At 34.8% G+C, this 16916-nt stretch overlaps 5 protein-coding genes across 5 annotated transcripts; 2 read left to right on the forward strand and 3 right to left on the reverse strand.

Moving 5' to 3' along the window:
* Positions 1 to 1472: 1472 nt before the first annotated feature.
* Positions 1473 to 1927, reverse strand: BX664DRAFT_317719 (uncharacterized protein; the record flags this gene model as incomplete). The annotated part of the gene is made up of 2 exons (XM_051542756.1): positions 1473 to 1565; positions 1700 to 1927. The coding sequence occupies 2 exons, from the start codon at positions 1925 to 1927 to the stop codon at positions 1473 to 1475; spliced, it is 321 nt and encodes a 106-aa protein (XP_051396543.1).
* Positions 1928 to 6877: 4950 nt separating this feature from the next.
* BX664DRAFT_317720 (uncharacterized protein) lies at positions 6878 to 7345 on the reverse strand (the record flags this gene model as incomplete). Its single annotated transcript, XM_051542757.1, has 1 exon — positions 6878 to 7345. One exon carries the CDS (start codon positions 7343 to 7345, stop codon positions 6878 to 6880), a length of 468 nt encoding a protein of 155 aa, XP_051396544.1.
* A 1835-nt stretch (positions 7346 to 9180) lies between these two features.
* BX664DRAFT_376610 (urea amidohydrolase alpha subunit) lies at positions 9181 to 12344 on the reverse strand (the record flags this gene model as incomplete). The annotated part of the gene is made up of 7 exons (XM_051548736.1): positions 9181 to 9710; positions 9769 to 9874; positions 10013 to 10315; positions 10414 to 10537; positions 10645 to 10935; positions 10994 to 11752; positions 11979 to 12344. The coding sequence occupies 7 exons, from the start codon at positions 12342 to 12344 to the stop codon at positions 9245 to 9247; spliced, it is 2415 nt and encodes an 804-aa protein (XP_051396545.1). The 3' UTR covers positions 9181 to 9244.
* Positions 12345 to 13116: 772 nt separating this feature from the next.
* BX664DRAFT_269222 (urease accessory protein UreG) lies at positions 13117 to 14467 on the forward strand (the record flags this gene model as incomplete). The annotated part of the gene is made up of 6 exons (XM_051541040.1): positions 13117 to 13270; positions 13344 to 13548; positions 13754 to 13861; positions 13993 to 14072; positions 14173 to 14278; positions 14359 to 14467. The coding sequence occupies 6 exons, from the start codon at positions 13117 to 13119 to the stop codon at positions 14465 to 14467; spliced, it is 762 nt and encodes a 253-aa protein (XP_051396546.1).
* Positions 14468 to 14810: 343 nt separating this feature from the next.
* Positions 14811 to 16448, forward strand: BX664DRAFT_388803 (uncharacterized protein; the record flags this gene model as incomplete). Its single annotated transcript, XM_051549491.1, has 5 exons — positions 14811 to 15282; positions 15423 to 15591; positions 15858 to 15903; positions 15982 to 16246; positions 16315 to 16448. Exons 1-5 carry the CDS (start codon positions 15162 to 15164, stop codon positions 16446 to 16448), a joined length of 735 nt encoding a protein of 244 aa, XP_051396547.1. The 5' UTR covers positions 14811 to 15161.
* Positions 16449 to 16916: the final 468 nt, after the last annotated feature.

Genomic DNA, 16916 nt, shown 5'->3' on the forward strand with positions numbered 1-16916 from the left:
AAAAAAATATAATTGTCGCATAATCAAATAGAGAATATAAGAAAATAGGTATCATGAAAAAAAGAGCCACCAAAAAAAAAGGAAATCCACCAATTGAGTTCACCAAGTTAACATATAAAAAAAAAAGAAGAAAGAAGAAAATGAGTAATATTTATCCAGATGATATCTTTTTATTCACTTACAATTTAAGCGCGAACGCCTAAGCATGTATCGAGATCACTGCAGCAATTTCTCACTGCAGTGAAAGTAGGATGGCGATAATCATCCCGGAAAAAGTTGTGATTTTCAACATATTTTTTTAAAAAAAAAAAAAATGGGCGACCCCAACCACGCCTAGGCAAATAACGACCGAGGTCAACCCAGAGGGGGAAGAAGCGGATAAGAAGAGAGGCCAGAAAGGAGGACAGACGGAAAAGATGACAGGCCCAAAAGAGAAGGCGACCCAACCACGCCTGAGCAAATAACGACCGAGGTCAAACAAAGAAACAGGCCACAAGAGAGGACAGACGGAAAAGAAGACTGGCCAAAGGGAAACGACACGGAAAAAGATGACAAAGGAAGGGACAGGCAAGCCCAAAGAAAAAAAAAAGAATTTGATGAAGTAAAAAAGGATGTTCTTTTATAATAAAACAAACTCCCTGTAAAAGAAAAAAAGACAAATCACCCCTGTAATTATGAGCTTTTTTAGCTATGAAATCAAAAGGACCCGAGTAAATGGTTTCAAAAAGAAAAAAGGAACTATTATGCAAATTTTGATGTCATCTATGGGAAAAGACATCGATCGACTGTATGTTTCAGTAATGAAAAAAAAGGAACTATTATGCAAATTTGCTTTTATCATCTATGGGAAAAGATATCAATCGATTGCATGTTCCAGTAACGATTTCAAAAAAAAAAAAAAAAAAAAAAACTACGTTTCAGCGCTTTTCTATTATGTAAAGAATCGATCATCATCTATTCATGCTGTGATCCATCCATGTCATTATCCTATCACACTATCACGTACCAACGTCTAGTCGTGCCTATAAAAATATATGTGAAATTAAAGGAATGTATCCAAAATATAATAATACATCAAAAAGAATCAATCACATTGACATGTAACAAAGTAGTTGGAATAAAAATAAAAACTTTATTGAATAAAAGTATAATAATAAAGACTACCAACTGATATACTAAAAGTCAATACAAAAAAAAAAAAGAAAAGAAGAGAAAAAAAGAAAGAAAAAGTAAATCAAAAAAATGTGAAAGAAAAACGGACTTTGAAAACCGCTACTTTCAGGGCAATCATCATGATGAATCATCACTCTAATGATGATCCATTATATCAATAAAGAACTTCTGTTTCTTTTTTTAATATATTTTTCAAATAAAGTGGCAGTATTTTTTTTTTTATTGTTTTTCCATCATCATCACTAACATCGACCTATCATTCTATTATCATCACCTCTACCGACATCTCTAAGCGATATCTAAAAAGTGGTAATGCGACGTCCATTTCGGGAAAGTACGATATTCTGTTTAATAACATTACGAAAAGTATTTTCTTGTGACCCGACAAAAAACTTTGAAAACACTGTATATTCATTTTTTTTTAAAAAAAAGATAATAAGTACTAACATAATAATAATTAGTCCCTCTTAGATAAGCGCCCGCATTGGTTTGTTCCACTGTCCTCGGAGGGAGAACTGGAGTTCACCTGACGAGGTAATAAAGCGTCAAGAATACACGGAACGTCTTCCCGTAACATTTGTCGAACTTCCTCAACTGGGAGGTCAATTGGTTCAGACGTTGCAATTTGAACATATTTCAGTAGTTCCGATAGACTTGGTGCCACTTGATCATTCACTCCAAGTGATTGTTTCTTGTCAATCGGGGCGCTCAGGACACAGAGCCATAGAGAAAGAAACAACAAGATGCGGTACATAGTGGAATAATAAATACCCTAAAAATAAAATAGATCGTTTTTATTTACTTTTCACTTTTTTTTTATAGTTTATCACTCATTTATATATTTCTACTTTCTGTGATGACTCCTCTTTTTAGAAGCAAGCGTTTTACCCTGAAAATCGTTGTCCTTTTTTCTTATCTATATTGAATAAGGAGGTAAGTTGCATAACTCTTACATATTGGTAATTTGTGATCATGAATAATGCGTGATACCTCCCCTCTTAGGATCATCGTTATACATGAACAAAGGGAATGTGTAGAGAAATAATCATCTTTTATTCTAGTTTTCTGTCTACTACACAGGAAACAGAAGATTTTTTGATATCTCAAAAGAACAAAAGAAAAAGATCTCTTGTCCATCTATTGACAGAGCACATAAAAGTTTTCCATGATGATTCATGATGAAGGAAGTTAGATGACGATGACAAAGTGATAATGGATGGTATGGTCAAGGTGATGATCATGTTTAACAGTGGATAGTATAGTAATCAAGGAGGAAGGCTTACAGAAATTAAATACAATACTGTACCGCCAGTCAGTTCAAAATGTTTAATGCAAGCGTAGTATCATCTATCATCCATCATGTGTACTTGGTAGGGACACAAAAAAAAGAAAAAAAAGGATGATATTCCTCGTGCAGAGAAAAAAGGGTGGATTATCTTTTTTGAGATCGACAAGGGTACACCCTGGATCCTCAAAAAAAAGGAAAAGAAAAAAGGGAAAGGTTATATGCGTGGTCGCCACGCAATATTCTCAGGGGGTGAGATCCATTTATAGTTTTATTTAACAAGAAAAATTAGAAAGATCTACATTTGAATAGACATAAAGCTTTTTAGACTTTTTACTTAAACTTTGGGGTTGGAACACAAATGGAAAAAAAATGTTAAATTGTGGGCCAGTGGACGGGCTTCAAAAAAATACCCTTCTTATGCTTTTTTTAATTTTTTTCTTTCTTTTTCTCTTTTTCATCACCTTATTTTTCCACATTGGGTGTCCTCTTTGTTTTTACGATCTTGTCATGGTAGATTTTATTGGATTTGGAATGTTTTGAAAAAGGGATTTACAAAATACATGGGGAAACCGTTTCATTTTGGATGTAGGATTTAGTATAGGTAAATGACAAAAGTATTTTATAATGGCATATGAATTGCTTGACCTGAATTTATTTTATTGGTAATGTGAATGAAAGACTGACTGAATGTTAAACTTATTTTGGTTAGGTATAGCGGCTTGTTGTTAGGATCTTGGTGGTGGACGAACACCTCTGATTGGTTGGCGCTATAAGGGATACAGTAGAATGAATGGTAGCTAGTTTTATTAATTAGTATACGGATTACTTCTTTTTTTTTTTGAAATAAAAGCTCTATTGCTTTTTATGATACACAGCACTACACTTCCCCGTCTTTTTTTTTTTTTTTGCCTTTTTTATGATAATCATTATTAATTGGACGAAGGGATGACTGAATTGAGTTTTGATTTTTGTTTTGCTTTATCAATTGTGAAATAACATATAAGTTGTTACTAATACAAATGAGATAATATATTTATGTACCTTTAATCCAAGTTTGAATAAAATAATGATGATTTCTGAGCGAGTTACAAAAAAAAATAAAAAATAAAGAGATAAATAATCCATTTCCATCTGATGGTACAGTATAAAAACAACGTTATAGATTTAATTTCTAAACTAACCAATAAAACGACATTAGACGGTGCTAACTACTTTTTTGAGAGGAATTCAATGGTGGCAGTTTCATTAGATTATTACGTTTATTGGATGAGGAATAGCTGTTTTGACTTTTGTTATACAGTTTAATCTGTCAGATGGGGAGGAACTTTCAAAAGGCGTGAAGTCAAGCAGTAGAGAATTGCTTTGCTCTATCTTCGATCTAAATTTGCAATCATCATGGTAGTCATCATTGCAGACGAAATCATCATAACATCCATCATTACACAAACCATCGTAATAATCATTGTAAGCTATGACTTTGCATTTGCATGACATTATCTTTTTTTTCAAGAACCTGTTTTGAAATAAATGGTCCGAGCTCTGAGAATCCATGATCATGGACAGTGTGTGGCGTTTCAGGTTCGGGATCATCGTTGTACATAAACAAAGGGAATATATAGAGAACTAGTCACCCACTACTATGTTTTCTTTTTACTTTGCAGAAAACAGCGGGAGCGTTCAGAATCTAAAAAAAAAAAAAAAAAAAAAAGGTCGCCATACCGTGGATCTTCTTTCTAAAAAAAGATTTTTCACCCTGAACAATTCCTTTCTAATTTAACTATTTTGACTAAATGAATACATTACATATGTCAAGTGACATGGTATCTAATGATCATGAATAATGTATGGCATTTTAGCCATTAGGATCATCGTAGTACACGAGCAAAGGGGACATATAAATAAACGATCATCCATGACTATGTTTTTCTGTCTGCTACGCAGAAAATAGAGGATTTTTAGCATCTCTAAAAGAAAAAGAAAAGAAAAAGAAAAGAAAAAGAAAAGAAAAAGAAAAGAAAAAGAAAAGAAAGAAAGAAAGAAAAAAAGAAGGAAAGAAAGAAAGAGCATCATAGCAATTATATTGGGAAGCATCTCCTGTCTATCTATGGGCATAAATGCAATTCTTAAGACCGGTTTTATTTACGTTTCTTATTACCATACTTAATGGAACATGGTGTGTGGTGATCGATAAGTGATGATAGGTGATATGATCAAGGCAAAGGTAATGTTCAACACGAGAATGTATTGCGCCAAGGAGGGCTGTTTCATGATGGAACATAAATGCATGATCGACAATCACTTTAAAGTCTTTTGCAAGCACACGACAAATGTTATCTATCATCATCTATCGTCATCGGTTGCTGACCACCGTCACCGATTATCCGTCATCCATGATGATCATTCGATAGGCACGAAAACAAAATAAAGAAGATGATACTCCTCGCATAAAAAAAAAGGAGCAGGTGCTCTTGATATGGGTAGAAGTACGTCTCATATCTTCAAAAAGTAAAAAAAAAAAAAAAAAAAAAAAAAAAAAAAAAAAAAAAAAAAAAGAAAGAAAGAAAGAAAGAAAGAAAGAAAGAAAGAAAGAAAGAAATCAACATCTTTTCTTAACTGGCTACTTTTCTGTTTTTACCATAGGAATTTGTCTTTTAAAAACCATCCCTTTTTTTTCAAGGCAAGCTCATCAAAATGAAGATTATCATCATTTTAAGCGCATTGTTGATTTATGCTCTTGTATCAGTCATTTGCGACGAGGGATATAGTACAGGAGGGTTTTCATCTAGTGGTTCGATACCCTATAGGGCACCTAATAATAATAACAATAACGGATGTGGTAATAGCTTTGTTAGATGTTGCAGACGTACAAGTTCTGGCGCAATAGCACAAAGCTGTCATAGTGCAGCGGGTGGTTGTCCTTCTCTCAATAGTTTATATCCATGTTGATCAAAGTTTAAATTAAAATAAACGCTCTAGTATCCCTGAGATCTTTAAAACTTAAGATTTGTGTGGATTATGTGTGGACTATGGATTTTTTTTTTTTGAAGTGGAGGCAATCACTTATTATCCACTACCAGAAAAGAGACATCAATGGACAGAATGGGCTCAGACGATATCAGATTGTTTTTTGGAGTTGATTGAAATGAAAGCATTTTTATTGAATGATTATACCAATTTGATGAATAATTTTATTTTTGTTTTTAATTTATTTTATAATTTGGGAGATAAGTCATTATGTATAAATTATTGCATGGCGAAGAGAGCTTGACGTTTGGAGGAATGAAAAAAAAAAAAAAAAAAAAAACGGTCGATCTTTTGGATTTTACAGCCAAAAAATTGGAACTCCACAGCCAAATTTTGGCTGTAAAAACGAATCGTCGAGGGGTCATCAGGCGATTTTTGGAAAAATGGAGGAAATGCTTTTGGTGTTTATTGCACATTAAATGACAAGATAAGTGATAAAATGATATTAGATGATATTAAACTACTTTTTGATGAGGAACTTAATGGTGGTGATTTTATTCGATGATGATCCCTATTGGACGAGGGATGACTGAATTGACTTTTTCATTTTTAATTTACTCTATAAATTGGGAGATAAGATATAAATTGTCGTTAATATAAATGAAAGAGAATAGTTTAATGTATACTCATTCCAAATTTGATGCAATGATGATAACTTTTGAGTGAATTACAAAAATATAGAGTGGAACTTGTCATATTACAGCACAGCATATGACACTTCCGCATCGAATTTCTCGTTATGGAGCAAGCTAACTAATAAAATGATATTATCAATTGTTAGACTACCTTTTGAGAGCAATCTAATAGCATAATTTTATTGGTTAGTGTTCAATATTGGGTGAGCTATGACGGTATCGACGTTTATTTTTTATTTTATTCTACAAATTAGGAGGTAAGGTATAAACTGTTATTAGCACAAGTGAAAGAGAATGATTTCATCTATGTTAGTTCTAGATTTGGTACGATGATTATGAGTTTTGGATCAGTTACGAAAAAACAAAGACATACATGTCACGTCACAACACATTATAAAAGACGTTTATGCATCGAATTTCTTACTACGGAGCAAGCTGACCAATGAAAGGTTATTATGTATGCTTATGCTACTTTTTAGCACTGCAGTCAATGGCGAAAAGAGCCTGAGATTTACTAAAAACAGAAAAAAAAGGATTTTTGATTTTACAGCCAAACTTTGCTTGTAAAAAATCAATTCCCTAACAATTGATTTTTACCGTCATCACACGACTCGCATGTTTTATTTGGACAATCTGCTTTATTATATTCGTTTTAGAAAAAAAGACAATAAATAATAAATAGTTCGTTTTATATAAGCACCGCCATCATTTTTTTTTATTGTTTCAAAGGGTGGGAGAATTCGCTGGCGCGGTGTCTTTAAATCCTGCCTCCAGTACCGCCTAGAGTTCCTCCAAGAACTGGTACATGTTGATCTTTAGTATTCGCTGGCACTTGGTTCTTCAATGCTTTGTAATGAAGTACCAATCTAATCAGAGCTATGGGGTCTATATTCATATCTCGAATTACTGGTGGAACATATTTCAGTAGTTCTGGTAAAGCTTGTGCCGTTTGATCATTCCCTCCTATAGTTTTTGGAACTGAAGTATTCGTTGGCACTTGGTTTTTCAATGCTTGTTCTGCGAGACGTGTCGCTCTAAGCAGCTGTTTGTACGGTGGACCACTTTTTATAATACGTAGGCCTTCTAGATCTTGTCGACGATTATATGTCAGTAGCTGCGATTCACTACGTGCAGGTCGATCAGCCATTTCAAGTGATTGTTTCTTGTCCATCGGAACGCTCAGGACACAGAGACACAAAGAAAGGAATAGTAAGATGCGGTACATAGTGGAAAAAATAATAAATATACTAAAAATAAAATCGATCGTTTTTATTTACGATTCACTTTTTTTATAGTTTATCTCTCATTTATATATTTTTACTTTCTGTGATGACTCTTCTTTTAGAAGCAAGCGCTTTACCCTGAAAATCGTTGTCTTTTTTTCTCATCTACTTTGAATAAGGAGATAAGTTGCATAATTCTTACATATTGGTAATTTGTGATCATGGATAATTTGTGATGTTCCCCCTTACGTGATCATCATTATACATGAAGAACGGGAATGTATAGAGAAATAATCATCTTTTTCTCTAGTTCTCTGTATGCTACACAGGAAACAGAAGATTTTTTAACGTCTCAAAAAAAGAAAAGAAAAAGACTTCCTGTCTATCTATTGGCAGATCACATATAATTTTTCCATGATGTTTTATGACGAGGCAAGACAGATGATGACGATAAAGTGATGATGGATGATATGGTCAAGGTGATGATCATGTTTAACGTTGGATAGTATAGTAATCAAGGAGGAAGGCTTACAGAAATGAAACACCAGACCGCCAGTCAGTTCAAAATCTTTGTAATGCAAGCCTAATATCATCCATCATTCATCCTGTGTACTTCATAGGAACAAAAAAAAAAAAAAAAAAAAAGGAAGAAACAGGATGATATTCCTAGTGCAGAGAAAAAGGGTAGATTATATTTTTCGAAATAGACACGGGCGTACCTTGGATTTTCAAAAAATAGGAAAAGAAAAAAGGGAAAGGTTATATGCGTATCGCCAAACAATTTTCTCAGAGTGAGATTCATTTATAGTTTTATTTGAGAAAGAAAAAAATGTCAGATTGCGGCCAGTGGACGGGCTTCAAAAAAAAAAGTACTTTTCTGCTTTTTTTAATTTTTTCTTTCTTTTTCTCTTTTTCATGACCTTATTTTTCCACATTGAGTGTTCTCTTTGTTTTTACGATCTTGTCATGGTAAATTTTATTGGATTTGGAGTGTTTTGAAAAAGGGATTTACAAAATACATGGGGAAACCCTTTCATTTTGGATGTATGATTTAGTACAGGTAATGACAAAAATATTTTATAATGGGATGTGAATCGCTTGACCTGAATTTATTTTATTGGTAATATGAATGAAAGACTGACTGAATGGTAAACTTCTTTTGGTTAGGTATAGCGGCTTGTTGTTAGGATATTAGTGGTGGACGAACGCGTCTGGTGGGTGCTACAATAGTAGTGATAGTTTTGCTAGATAGTATGTGTATTACTTCTCTTTTCTTTGAAATAAAAATTATATTAATTTATGATATACAACAATACATTTCCGTGGCTTCTTCTTCTTCTTTTTTTTTTTTGATGATAATCATTATTAATTGGATGAGGGATAACTTGATTGGCTCTTCATTTTGGCTTTATAAATTGTGAGATAACATGTAAACTATTATTAATACAAATGGAAGAAAGTGTAGTCAATGGTGGAGAGTGATAGTGGCTCTTATGATAGTAAACTGCTGCAGATAATGGTTCGAATTTTCCAAATGGGATTTTCTCACCAAGGATCAAACAAACCAATGAAAAACCATATAAATGCTTAAGCTACTTTTTAATGGCATAGCCAATGGCAAAGGGTATGGTATCTGGACAAATAGTTGAGGAGAAAGGATGACATACAGTAATGAAAAAAAAGGCCAAGGCAAACGATACAATGGAATTAGATGATTTTAGACTACTTTTTATCGAATGATGATATCTTTATTTGATGATGTAAGTTCTTAGTGTCAAGATAATTCGAATACAATCACAATAAAAAAAAAAGACTAAACTAGTGAACCAACTAGGGAATAAGGGAATGATACTACATAATAACAATCAAAGATAATAATAATAGGAGAGAGCTAACAACGACTAAAAGAGATATAAAGAATGTGTCATTGGTAAAGTATTCATTGGATCAACAACACATTCCTTATCATCAGCAGTGACAGCGTACGTTTCAGGGTCAACATGGATCTCAGGCATAGCACAATTGAGCTTCATATGTTCCTTGCAGACCTTTCGACAATCCTGGACAGGTTCCACCTTTTTGCGCAAACCGTATCTCTTCACCGTGTCCACAGAACTTGGAGAGACGAATACAAAACAGCTTGCTGACAGACTTGATGGTTGCGCGCCATACATCGGCTTGAATATAATAGGTTGAGTTGTCGAAATTGATCCATTTGCATCACCCATCATACTCCATGCAATGATTCCACTCTTCATCACCATCTCAGGCTTTGATCCAAAGAAAGCTGGTTTATAGCATACCAAGTCAGCCACTTTTCCAACTTCAATTGATCCAACCAAATGATCAATACCATGAGCAATAGCTCTACGTACAAAAAAAAAAAATTCAGTAAAGAATAACCTTTTCAATCTATTCTACTTACGGATTGATGGTATACTTTGCAATATATCGTCGAATACGATAATTGTCATCCTTGACTTCCTTGTACTCTTCGAGATGTTTGGAATCCTTATGCTGTCTGTTGTAGTCTTGTCTTTTATTATAGCCTTGCCGCTTGTAATCCTCGAGACGTTTGTAATTCTTGTGATGTTTCTTGGCCTCCTGCTGCTTGTCATACTCTTGTTGGTTGTCATCCTCGTTTCTTTCATCTTCAGATAGTCTTCCACGTTGTAGTTTCATCTTGTGCGCTGTTTTCCATGTTCGTAAGACCACTTCACCGATACGACCCATTGCTAAACCATCTGAGCTCATCATACTGATGGCACCTATATCTTGTAGCACGTCTTCAGCTGCAATTGTTTCCGCACGAATTCGACTTTCCGCAAAGGCCACATCTTCAGGTATATCTTTAGATAGATGATGAGCGACCATAAGCATATCCAAATGTTCATCCAGTGTATTGCAGGTAAATGGCCGAGTAGGATTTGTTGATGATGGCAATACGTTGTTTTTCCCGCAAACACTGATAACTATACATAAGCAAAAAAAAAAAAAAAAAAAAAAAAAAAGAGAGAGAGAGAGGTGAGGATGCATTTTTAAGGCAATTCATTTATATGAGGACACTTACTATCTGGAGCATGTCCTCCGCCAGCGCCTTCGCTATGATAGGTATGAATTGTTCGTCCCTTAAATGCTGCGATAGTTGATTCCACAAAACCAGCTTCATTTAATGTGTCAGTATGAATAGTCACCTTTAGTAATACACAGGTGTAAAATAAAAAGAAGTTAAGTTCGCTGAATATTTTATTTTCATACTTCTTTTTTTTTTTTTTTTTTTTTTGCACGATTGTCATCCTACCTGTACTTTTTCGTCATCGCACACTTCCAAACATTTGTTAATAACTGCAGGTGTTGCGCCCCAATCTTCGTGAATCTTTAGTCCCAGACAACCAGATTGGATTTGTTCACGCAATTCTTCTATTTCGGAGCTGGAGCCTTTTCCAGTAAATCCAAAATTCAAGGGCAAATCATCTGTCGCTTTCATCATATGCTTAACGTGATATTTTCCATTAGTACATGTTGTAGCATTGCTGCCAGTGTTTGGTCCAGTTCCCCCGCCGATCAAAGTAGTGATTCCTCCTGCTAAGGCCTATTATAAAAAAAAAGACTTATCATTAAGATCATCATCTTCATAGTAATAAAGTTACCTCAGGACAAATTTGGGGACAAATGTAGTGCACATGAGTATCAATAGCGCCAGCAGTAAATATCTTTCCTTCACCAGAATAGACTTCAGTACTTGCACCCACGATCATTATAGGAGTACCGTCATCATCCGTAGTAACACCATCCATCACATCAGGATTTCCAGCCTTGCCAATACCCACAATGTAACCATTCTTGATACCGATGTCAGCCTTGATAATTCCGGTATAATCGATGATAACAGCGTTCGTGATAACCAAATCCAATACGTCTTCGTCACATTTTCCCGTAGCTTGACCCATGCCTTCACGTAGTACCTTTCCACCACCAAACTTGCATTCATCACCATAAACAGTAAAGTCCCTTTCAACACGAGCCCAGAGATCAGTGTCACCCAAACGAATCAAATCATCAGTAGTAGGACCAAAGTGATCTACATAAAAATAACGATCCAAAGTGTAAGGAGGAGCAGTTGGTAAAGAAATACCGTCAGGGTTATGCTTGAATCCCTTCCCTTCGAGGTTTTGAATGATGAGCTCCAACCCCGGACCATCGATCTCATCCACGTATCCAGTTGCTAGTTCATTACCACCAGTAATTCTTTTTCCGCCGCCAATTTGTACAAGAGTCACCTTTTTGAAATCACCAGGTTCAAAGCGAATAGCTGATCCAGCAGGGATATCCAATCTCATGCCGTAAGCCTCTTTACGATTGAATTCCAAATCGGCATTTGTTTCAATAAAATGATAATGTGATCCAACCTGTTTCAAAGACAAAAAAAAAAAAAAAAAAAAAAAAAAAAAAAGAAAGAAAAAAAAAATAAAGAAAAAAAAAAACAAAGAAAGAAGAAAGAGAAAATCAATAAACCTTATTTTCTATCATCTTTTTTTACACCTGCATTCTCCAATCTTTTTTTTCCTCCCACGTCTGCCATTGCCTCTTGACGTTTCTAATTTTGATAAGACTATTCCTTTTTTATTTATTTACCTGAATAGGGCGATCACCGTGATTTTTGACAGTCAAGGAGACCCGTTCTCTACCAGCATTCAATTCAATATTTCCAGGCATAGGAATGATGGCACCAGGAGCATCCCATTTTGTTCGTTCAGGAGGTAAAGGAAGAGAATCCCATTGAGGAACAGGCAAGAAGGAACCATAAAGAGCCAATTCCAAATTACCATTGTCAGTACAAATAGGATCATGTACAGTGACTAGAAAAGTCCCATCTGGAAAAGTACCTTCCACTTGAACTTCATCCACAGTATCCAAGGCTTCTTCCATAACGTGCCGCCGTCCAAGCATTTGTCTACCCATATCCATTAATTGTGCCACTGAATAGACTCCATCACGCATAAATTCCATTAATTGTGAGGCAATCAATGCTGTTGCTTCCGTATGATTCAACTTGACACCTCTTGCTAATCGTTTTTGTGCAAGTGCACCCACTATAATAGTAATAACAAGAATCAATTATATATTTATAGGATAAATCACCTGTTTTACCTTGATGAAGTAATAACTTATCAAGTTCACGTGGAATAAGTCTCATAGTATATATAAAAATAAAAGAGATAAACTTTGGGAAGAAAAAGAAAGAAAGAAAAAAAAATTCTGTCTTTCACTCGAAGATCAAAAAATTACTACTTGCATATTTTGTAACTCCTACAATTTTTATTTATGTGTGTACATATGTTGAAAAGGCGTGGACCATCGATTGAATGGGAAAATGTGGGCTGTAGATCTTTTTTTGGGAAGTGGTAATCATCACCCATTCCAGAAAAAAAAAAGGAAAGGAAAGGAAATGAAAAGAAAAAGGTTAGATCACAAGTTTCTGGGGAAGGTAGCACCAGAACCTAAAATAGGCAAAAAGTTTATTTTGTGATAAGGAGTGATCTTCTTGTTTTTATATATCCGATCAACATGAAACTCAAAAGAACTTCTTCTAACTTGAAGAGCATTACTGTAACCAATAATCACAAGACCTTTTGTTGACACAGCCCTAACTTTCTTGACAGTACCTTTTCCACCGTTCAACCTCCGACTTCAATTTCTGAACCTTTTCCCAGTTTCTTTTTTCCTTTCTTTTCTACTCTCAATTATACCTAGTCATTGTCAATTCTATTCCATGTCTGATGTTTCTTTTGAAGATAAAATCTCAAATACTTCTGCTGCTACTGCTCCTTCTCAATACTATCATAATCACGACCATACTCATGAAGACCTTGACCACCCTGGAATTTATGATGAACGTCCAAAAGCTCAATATCAAAACCGTGATTGTCTGAACGTGCATTTACTGTTGGTGTTGGAGGGTAAACCATCCTTTTTTCTTTACTGGATACGCGCTCACAGTTATTATATTTATTATTTATAAATATATCCCTGCTGGGTCTGGTAAAACTGCCGTGATGCTTGCTTTATGTCAACGTTTACGCGACACTTATTCCACTGCTGCTGTGACTAATGATATTTTCACTAAAGAAGATACTGAATTCCTAGTACGAAACAAGGCTCTACCTGAGGAACGTATATTGAAACTGGTGGATGTTCTCATGCTGTACGTCTTTTTTTTTTCTTCTGAACGATTCAAAGGGACGAAATTACGATAAAATGATGACTGATGACCTCTCTCTTTTTTCTTTTTTTGTCTGGATCCAGGCCATTCGGTAAGGAAAAACAAATGAACTTGATCACGTATATATATGGATGATGACGACAATCGCTCCTGATAGGTTTATGGATTATCTTTACATTCTTTATAGGGAAGATGTATCTGCCAATATGAATGCTCTTGAGATCTTGCATGCCAAGTTTAATACACAATTATTGTTGATTGAATCCGGTGGGGATAACCTTGCTGCCAATTACAGGTATAGCAGAATGAAAGTGTGAAAATAGCATTGATGACTATTGCTCAATTTTTTTTTTTTTTTTTTTTTACTAGTCGTGAATTAAGTAACGGTAGACCTTTGATGACTTCAGTCAAGTGATTAACGGAAAGATATATTTATTTTTTTGTGGCCGATCATATTATCTATGTGATCGATGTAGCTGGTGGAGATAAAGTACCTCGAAAAGGTGGTAAGTCAGAGTGACCGAAATAGCAGCGGAAAATGGATACCGCCATGGATTCGATGCTGATTAGTTGATTGGCGGCATATTTTCTTATACAAAATTATAGGACCTGGTATTACTCAGAGTAATCTACTAGTAGTGAACAAGACCGATTTGGCCGAAATTGTTGGTGCCGACTTGAATGTTATGGCAAGAGATGCTAAAAATATGCGGTATGCACATTCAGAACTCGTCGATATAATATGAACTTATTATTTTTTTTTTTTTTTTTACCTTTCTTGTTTTCTAATAGTGGAAATGGCCCTACTGTGTTTGCGCAAGTGAAGAATGGTGTTGGTATGGATGAAAACATTAGTCTTATCATCGGTGAATGGAGAGCAAGTGGTGCTGCAAAAGAATGAAATTATTTAATTTAGTTTACATGATGTGGTATAGATTTGTCTCATTTGTTGCAAATGATTTTTTTTTTCTGAATAAACGCTCGTTTTTAAGTATGGGTATTTATATCTGTTGAAAAGGTGTGGAGTATGAATCTTTTTTTTTTGGGGGGGGGGAAGATGAGGTCTATATATATGTGAATAATTTCGAAAGTGACGATAAACATCATTCATCAATAAATAAACTATGATATGTATGGACAAACCAAAGGGAGGGACGCGACTTTGAAAAAACCTACACAAGTTCGTTACCTTAAAAGGCTTTTGCATTTATAGTTGACTCTGGGATTGAAACTTAAAAAGTGTGGGTTTTATTTTTGCGCTCTTCCTTTCCGGTTTTCATCACTTTTTCTATTTTATTTAAACTTTCTTCTACCATCTCTCTCCTTTTTTCCCAGAAATCAAAACTAATCCTTCCTCTTCTCTTTAGTAGTGATTTGGTTAGTCAACCCTTGAAGCCGAAGCGAAGAAACGAGTGACAATAAAGGCAAAAACAAATAAAAATCCTCAGCGCGTATCATATATTAATCATCCACATTGGTCTCATTACATCTTTACTTAGTGAAACTGGGACGATTCATCAGTAGTTGATGGGACGCAAGACATAAATTAGCGAGGAATCTCAGCTGAACAGATATACAGAAGGATTCAACGTTAAATGACTGACGCACATGGGACTCAAGTTGACCAGAAGGAATATGACGATACATATGTAAGCAGGATGGATATACTACATGTCACGAGCGTACAGCTTTATTCGACAGCATGCATCATCGGATGTAATCGAATATATGGAACACAGAAAGTTTAGATAGCATTGGTAAATTAGCTGTTTGAAAAGAGGGCCGTTATACAGAATTGGTTTGACAGTAGAGGCATGCTACTTGTGTTTCGACTCACTTCTTTTTTGTTTTGATAGTAATCACGGCAGCAATGATTCTGATCAACAATTTGGGTGGAAGATATGGATGCCAAGTATTGGACAAATGCAAAAAGGGCTCATCGATTGATATAAAAAAGGGAATATCAGGAACATTGGGTCGAAATTTCAGATCAGTATATGGCATAGCGATGTTGGATGTAGCTTAGTTACTGTAATTGTTAGAATAGTCTTATTATTATCATGTTTTTGATTGAAATAAAAGTGTATCGTTGTAGATATAAATATCTCAAGCAAATGAAGATGCTTTTGCATCAAAAGGTGGAAATTACTATTAAGGAAAAGGGATTATAGGGTGGCGGCATGTAAGCATGCATTGATATTAAATGATACCAGTACATTATCATGGATATCATCTCATTTTTTTTTTTTTTTTTTTTTTTTTTTTGCATAAACACATAATAGAAATTCAAGCATTACAGTTGCACCTAATACGGCCTATATATTCAACTATGGAACCGTAAGTTAAATATCCAAAAAGAAGGTGAAATGTATCTCTTTTTTTTTTTTTTTTTTTTTTTTGATTCATACAAATTAGTCTCAATGGTCAAATCTTCCGGGTGATACTCAAAATACAAATGTGCGCTATTCGAACACAGCTACACTTGGCAATGATAATCGGATCTATATGATTGGTGGTTTCGAAGATCAACCAGGATCCATTTATTCTGTCCCACGAGTCAACATTTTACAAGTGAGATGGTACGATACTGTCAATAAGAACTGGGGGACAGATGTAGCTACAATTGCTAACGGTAATCCCGCAACAGTATCACAGCGTGCCTATCATACGACCACTCAAAGTAAAAAAAAAAAAGAAAAAAAAAAGAAAAAAGAAAAAAAGAAAAGGCACTTTTATTGACTAAAATAGATAAACAAATCATGAATCATGACGCTGAATGCAATCACGCAAGAGTGTCTGACAAGATGAACGGACTTCTGTATTTTTTAGGTTTTCATGTGTTCAGAAATTTACCATATGAGAACAAAGACGTGAAGCAGTAAAACGCAATATGACGCTATATTTAAATCTCATGGCGCATCTTCCCCTCTATCTGCGGACGATGATCCCTATATGGATGATATGATGATCTTGTGGAGGTATAGGGAAAAGTTTTGAATAAAAAAAAAAGAAGGGGCTGCGAGGAGTGAGCAGATAACATAGGGTCATCTGAACTGTACAAACTCAGAAAAAGATGCATGCACATGGCATCAAGGAGGATCATACTCGTTAGAAATCAATTGATCTAGGAGGATGACTTCTTTCAGTCCTCCTTGATTTTTTTTAAAAAAAAGACATTGAATAAATGATCCTTTAGGTAAAGGAGGAACTTCTTTTTTTTTCATCTCTATTGAGTGAAATGAAGACAATGCATCAAATGGTTATTCAAATCAGAGATGTTGGTATGTTTCGCCAATGAAAACAAAAGATGTGATGCACCGATGGGACTGATCTGCACCCCTTCAGAGTTT

The sequence above is a fragment of the Halteromyces radiatus genome (assembly GCF_025201355.1).
Source record: "Halteromyces radiatus strain CBS 162.75 chromosome Unknown BX664scaffold_9, whole genome shotgun sequence".
NCBI classification, from domain to species: domain Eukaryota; kingdom Fungi; phylum Mucoromycota; class Mucoromycetes; order Mucorales; family Cunninghamellaceae; genus Halteromyces; species Halteromyces radiatus.